General features: G+C 38.1%; 1 protein-coding gene across 1 annotated transcript in view; it reads left to right on the top strand.

The window, feature by feature from the left end:
* MTMR12 (myotubularin related protein 12) overlaps positions 1-5647 on the top strand; it is a gene marked incomplete at its 5' end in the record, with an annotated part of 23126 nt that extends 17479 nt beyond the window's left edge. The window contains 5 exons of the mRNA XM_008942603.1: positions 651-721; positions 1779-1951; positions 2691-2858; positions 3778-3939; positions 4952-5647. Coding sequence (XP_008940851.1) covers positions 651-721; positions 1779-1951; positions 2691-2858; positions 3778-3939; positions 4952-5527 — 1150 coding nt within the window. The remainder of the gene's footprint in view (positions 1-650; positions 722-1778; positions 1952-2690; positions 2859-3777; positions 3940-4951) is intronic.
* Between the last annotated feature and the right edge of the window lie 1521 nt (positions 5648-7168).

Raw genomic sequence — 7168 nt, forward strand, 5'->3', positions numbered from 1 at the left:
GCTAGAACAAAACCTGACAACTCCACACTTAGGAAATAAACTGATAGTTTGTGTTAGTGAGCTAAGCAGTGGTGAGAATCTTGAGTGCAAACTTCTGAAAATAACCAAACTTCATTAAGAGTTAGGTCTGGAGGCCACCAACATTACATCTGGTTTTATGTGATCTTTAATTCCAATCAGTCTTTCTTGTGTAACGATAATCTCTGACTAAATTTTGTCTGTATGTTTACAAGATCTGATTGCTGATCCTTCCCTCTGCCTCTTAAAGCCAGGTTATGGTGGAAATGTACTAGATTAGAACACAAATGTGTTGATGTTGATGCTTTCCAGCATAAAGTTCTGGCCCTTAGCAATTGTAATATTTTAATGTGTGAGTGATGGCTGCTATTAATCTAGAATAAAGTATTATTACAAGTGTATAAAGGTAACTGGAAATGCATAACCAATGACAAAATAAAGATTAAAATAAAGATTTAGAGTTTGTTCTTTAGGCTAAACAGAAGTGAGGAGCATGGGTTTTGCTGTTTTAAAGGACTAGTAATGTTTAAGTAGTACAACATTCTAACCCCTTTTAGGGAAAACAAATGTAAGAAACTGAATTGTAAAAGTTCTATTAAAATGTTCACTTATCTTTTCCTGTACCACAACAGGCGAGTCTTGAAGAAAGCAATAGAAGTTGTTGAGTGTCTGGAAAGACAGCAAACAAATGTCCTCCTTATAGGTAAGAATTTAATGAGATTATCGTATAGGGTTTTTTTACATCTTTTTTGAATATCTTTAGCTGTAGCTTAAGCTGTAATTTCATAATTATGGTAGAGGCTGGTAGAAATCATAGAGTATTCAAAGTAGCAGACATGTAAGTTTCTCACACTACTAGAAATGCTTTCAGTAGTTAAAAAAACATGCTAAGTCTAGTTCCTGGCTAAAACAAATACGTTGTGAATGAGAAAGATGCTGATAAATTGACAGGAGAGTCATACTACCTCTTGTTTATGCATTCCTGTTTCCTAACATATTTTATTAAAGCTCTCCAAGATGTTTTGCTCTAATTTTAGGGAAGGTGGGCACACCTACACAAATAATATGGAGCACGAAAACTTTGTAAAAGGACATTTTTGTGTTCTAGATGGAGACCACATAGAATTCAGTCTGTATTAAAAACATGTGAAGGAATATGCTTATTGTATATATATTGAGGTCTGTGTTTTCCTAGGTTGGGTAATCATATGGAGAACCAAACTCATTGTTAACCATTAAGCTGGTTTTGTATTAGCAATCTTACTTGTTTTTCTTCCACACACTGCAATTTGAGAAACTGGCATGGGGAAGAGAAGTTTCTAGAAGGCATCCAGAGGGTGAAGAATGTGTGTTGCATGAGGAAGCAACTTCACACGTTGTGAAAAGGTGCATGCAGGATAGTGAGGGGAAGGGCAGGTAGCTGGCCTGGGCAGCACAGGGCAGGAGGGGGCAGTGTGTGCATTCTGGGAGGCTGAAGGGCATAGGCATCAAAGTTAAGAGTGGTAAAAGCTCAGGTCTTGCAGATTTTATTATCAGAGTATTATTCTATTATAAGTGTGCAGGAAACCTTACATTTTTACAAAGGAAAGTACTAGAAATGTGGATTAACTTCTCCATGATGGTTTAACGCTTGTAAGAAATCATGTGCTTCTCTGATCTTGAAATACAATTTTGCTTATGTGAAACTAGGAATACTTTGCTTTCTTAGCCAAAGTTTTTAGGAATGGCTTAGTAGACAATGTGTTTTCTGTTTTCTGTAGAAGAGAGTGCTACTGATCTGTGCTGTGTCATCTCTAGTCTGGTTCAAGTGATGATGGATTCATACAGCAGAACAAAGTCAGGATTTCAGAGCCTTATTCAGAAGGAGTGGGTAATTGGAGGACATAGCTTTCTGGATCGTTGTAACCACTTACGTAAAAGTGACAAAGAAGAAGTGAGATTTTTGTTTTCCCTACTTACTGTTTAATAGTTTACTTATCATAAGGAGGGGTATAGGTGTAAATCCAGAGGTTCCAATTACTCAATTTTATGTTTTGTTTTGTGGGTTGATGGTTTGTATGGTATGACTGTTTTTGCTGTTCAGAGTTCAGCAATGTCTTGATAACTAAATACAACAAATGTAGAATTTCCCTTTCAGTGTTGGAGTCATTTGAAAGACATGCACCTCATTTAACTCTGTCAAATGGTGGTAGTGTCCATAGAAATAACTCACGTGAATTTGCCTATTCTTGTCACATCTAGAGTTTAACTTTTAACTGTCTTGTTAAATGTGGCAATCTCACCTCTCAATTTTTGCTTATTTTTTGAGAATAGGTCAGATTGCTATGCAGAATAGAAATCCTAAGTGTAAAGTGACTAGTCCTGATAAAGAATTGCTATAAGCTAGTTTTGCTTTGCCAGCTTTAGAAGGCTGCATAGCAGCACCTTTCTTTACAAGTTAATGTGCAAATGGGAGTGAATTCGCAATAGGTGTTCCATCTCTTCTGTTAACAGCTGGCCAAGGGTAGCTCAGGTGATGCTTCAGAGTTCAGCCAAAGTTACATACAGCAGTTTCATAGTTAAAGATCACTTTCCTCTAGATTTGTATTTGGAGATGCTAAATACTATAAAATAATCTACATGGTGGAACATATGTTTTTTCCTGAACCTAATCCAGAGTTTTCTTTACCTAGGCTCCTGTTTTTCTGCTCCTGCTAAATTGTGTTTGGCAGTTGGTACAGCAATATCCTCCAGCATTTGAGTTCACAGAAACTTACTTAACTGTCTTGTCAGACAGCCTCTATGTGCCAATTTTTAGCACTTTCTTCTTCAACTCACAACACCAAAAAGACACTAGTACGGTAAGGGGTTGTTATGTTGTGGATGCAAAAATGACCTGTTGGAGAACAGGCTTGAGCAACAAGCAAGGAACACTCAAAGAAGATAGTTCTCTAGCAGCACATTTTTCCATACTTTTTTGAAGGGTAGTTCTTTGAAGGGTGGAGCTTTGGGCCTAAGGTGTCAAGTTCGGGACTACAGAGTTTATTATGACAAAAGAAAAATAACTTATGAATATATTACTTCTAATGTGTGGCTATAGGTTCATGTTTATTGTTTTTCAGTGAAAATGGAGCTCTTTAACCTAAGGACTACCCTTAAGAGGAATACCCTGCTGTCCTGCAGAATAAGTTTTCTACAAAATTCTTGTCTAGTATATTCTGATGTATTCCAAAGTCAACATTCTCTGAATGTTGGTTTACATTTAGCTCATGTTTTTCTCTAGCCCAGAGGTTGGGAGCAATGGGAGTATCCTCTGCAAGGCTGCACAGAGACTAAAAAGAAAAGTGAAAAATCACTGTCTTGCAGATAAATAGTGTTGATAATAAGACTTAAACTGGAAGCACTGCATAACTGCAGTTAACTTTAGAAGTTTAAAGAGATTTATTCCACAATCCTAATATGCCCCTGTGTCTGAAGAATTTAAGTGTCTAATCTCCTGCCCAATTTTCAAAATTATTTTATCCTTAGATTTCTAATGTGAAAGGCGTTCTTGGTCCTGTCTATTGTACTGTTGAAATGACTTACTGTCTGAAGTCATGGAATAATACATAGATAGCCTTTGTGTCTTGCACTCAGTTGCTAAGCTATTGAATATATAAAATCATGAGTGTTGCTGCAGCTCTGTGGCCTCTTCTGTGAAAAGCCAGTTTCTTAATTTCACCTTGACGTGGTCAGAATTCCTTTCTAGCAGTATTAATTGTGACCTGTTTGTTTTGGCAGAGTGGTGAAAGCCTCAAGACACAAAGTGGTCCTTTCAGATTTCTTACTGTGTGGGACTGGTCTGTGCAGTTTGACCCCAAGGCCCAGGCTTTCCTGAACAACCCTCTTTATGCAGAGAAGCCAAAACCAGATAAAGGTCAACGGAAAACTACACGATTCAAAGTAAGATATGTGCTGCTTAACTACTGTTTTTTAAAATTATAAGTATTTTGCACAACTCATACTTGAGTTGTTCTCACAGTGGAAGCGTTGGTGCAAAGTTTTTAATTGACAAAATACACGTATACCTCAGACTCACCTGGATCTTAAGAGTACAGCTTGCACCCACCTCAGTTTCAAATCACTGTAAAACAGTTACTGTGTGTAGCCATGAACTAGTGGGTTTTTTCTTCTTATGCAAATGTAGTCATAACTCATGGGACTTAAAACATGTCATTGCAACTCACCTGGATCTTAAGTGAGTGTTTGTTCTATGGAGTGTGAAGTTTGAAGTGAAATACATAGCAAGTTTATTGCCTCCCAGTCTTTGAATTTGGAGCTCGTGGGTGCACGCAGACTGTTAAGGGGTCGACCACCAACAAAAATTGTCTAGGGTATATGGAGTGTTTTGGGTGGACCATCTCATTACTGGAAAGCAGCACAAATGTGTTAAGTGAAGTTTGATTGGAATAGCCTTTTACAGTTGTAATATCCCTGTTGGTTAAATTCTGTTCTGTACAAAGCATTCTCAAGAGAGAAACTGTCTGTATTGATGTTAATCAGAGAACCTCTATGCAGTGAGGAACCACTGGATAAAGGCTTGTAAATCAAGTACTCTTTGATTTGTGTGGCTAGCTTAAACTACATGTGGCAGTCTGTAATACTTGAATGTTTGCAAAGAATTCTCCTTTTTCAAGGCAAAATGCTTTATTCAGTGTTACTCTATTGCTATAGTTGCAGTGCAGGGAAGGTATCTGAAAATACTAGATGTGCTGTGTGAAGTATTTGGTGTATTAGCCATTGAAGAGTAACAGTTATAGACTATGTAGCAAAGCAGTGTGTAAGTAACTGTTGCTTTTAAATATTTTCTGAACAGAAGTTATTCAGAGGAGGAAGTTTTTCTTCCTCTTAATGTGTTTTCTAAAGTCCCATTAATATTTGTCTCAGTATGTTTTTCTTTTCTTTCCTCTTAAAGCATCAGCGGCAACTGTCTTTGCCATTGACACAAACAAAATCTTCCACGAAGAGGGGATTTTTCAGGGAGGAAACGGATCATTTAATTAAAAACATTCTGGGTAAAAGAATTGGCAAGTTCATAAATTCTTCAGATGAGCCTCCTAATAGCTTCAGGGAATTTTATGACAGCTGGCATGGTAAACCTGTTGACTACCACGGTCTCCTGTTGCCTCGCATCGACGGCCCTGAAATCAATGTCTGGGCACAGCGTTACTTACGGTGGATTCCTGAAGCCCAGCTTCACGGTGGTGGGACAATAGCTACAGCTGCCAAGATCCTGGACTTGATGGAGGAAGTGCAAAGCTTGCAGGTGAAAATGGATGAAGAACATAGTCAAGCTGTTTCTGGAGATGTACATTCTGTTCCAATGCTGAGAAATTCTGCCCGTTTGTCATCCTTGTTTCCATTTGCTTTGCTTCAGAGACAGTCAGTTAAACCATCCTTACCCACAAGCACCTGGAAAGACTTGGAAGATGAAGATGACTTGGTCAAGAGGGATGATGAATTTGTTGATCTAAGTGATGATATGCCATAGTGTATGTAAATTAACATAGGGACTGTGTGTAGCTAAGCTCTGGGTTTAAAATGTTGTGCTGTATTCTCATATAAAAAATTCACTCAAGCATCTGCAGCCTGTTGAATAGGTTTGTGGGGTTAGGAGAAAAGCCTTGTTTGGAAGGAACTGATTGACATGATTAACTGAGCATATTTTAAACTTCCATTTTACTCTAACAGTTTTTATTGCAGAAACACTTTTTTAGCATAGGTGTAATAAGAAAACTAGGGTGGAGTAGCTGTATGGCCACTTTGTTTCAAAAAAGAAAACCAACAAAACAGCATTATTTGCTGATGTAAAGGTGGAAGACTAAATACAAACAGCAACAATCACTATCTTAACGTAAAGCCTCTTCCCCTTATGTGAAGAGTACTAGGATTGGTAGTGTTGTGACTAGGAACATAATACATCTGTATTTCCCCCTCATGTAAAATAAACAGGGAAAGTGCAACTACCTGCAGTCACAAATAAGCTTTTTACAGCTGAGGAATAACCTTGGGGATACCAGGAGTTTTCTGTCTATTGTGGCATCAGCTGAAGTCCTGTGCTTGCCAAACTCATCTTTTCTAACAGCATTCATCTTTGGCTTGCAGCACATCACCTTGTGTGGTAGTATAGTAGCAGCTTAGCTGCTCTAAGCCTGTGCATGCATTTGGCTTAAGGATTAGATGCAAGAGCTGAACTACACATTTCATGTGTTCTTGTGTGGCTGCTGTGCTATGTGCCATTGCTGCCTTGGAATTTGAAGTCCCAGATGTTTGCTGTTAACTGTAAGAAACAGCTTGACTGACATTCTGATTTGCTTTGAGTATTTTTTTCTCCTTTTGCTAGATTAAGACTCTGATTTTGACTTTCCCCACTTATGCCAGTTGCCTTTTGAGGCTTTCTGTAGCTTGCACTGAGACCCTCTGCATGGGAGGGAACACTTTCTGTGATCCTGCAGCAGAGCTGGATTTGCAGCCTGTTGCCACTTGCCATGAGCTGGTGGTACAGCTTATGAACGTGGCACTCACACCATACGAGCACTTGCATCCTGTTGCTGGATGCTGTAACAGTACCTCAGTGAAAAAAGCCATAAAGAAATGCCTGTTGACTTTGATCTACTGTGTGTATGTTTATATATAAAGTATTTTTACTGCAAATAATAGTCCTTTGTAAAGCTGAATATTATTTGTCTGTCAAATCTATTTTGAACCCATAAATTCTAGAATACCCCAAGAATGCATGCAAGATATAAAATCTGTTACACCAAGAATGTACACATTGAATATTTTCTCTCTTCTCCTAATTTAAAAATCCATGCTGGAAAACTTAATCTGGTGGACAAACTGTTGCTTCAGTTGGATCAGCTCAGTGTACTTGGGGATATTAAACCGGGTTACTGGTTAATCACACTGAGTTGTCTTCATGTATAGCAAATATTTATTAGCAGCCCTGTAAAAACTGAATGTGTTAAAATAAATGTATTAATGGGGAGTGCTCAATGCAGCTATGCCAAACTGAAGCTTCCTTACTCCTGATTGCCTTAAGTCTTCATAGTGCAAAGACAATACTTGAGTTTTTGGTTTTATTTAAAAATACACTAGTATTTACGCTTTCTTTTGTGATACCTACGGTCTT

The sequence above is a fragment of the Merops nubicus genome, unplaced genomic scaffold (genome assembly GCF_000691845.1).
Source record: "Merops nubicus isolate BGI_N331 unplaced genomic scaffold, ASM69184v1 scaffold13586, whole genome shotgun sequence".
NCBI lineage: Eukaryota > Metazoa > Chordata > Aves > Coraciiformes > Meropidae > Merops > Merops nubicus.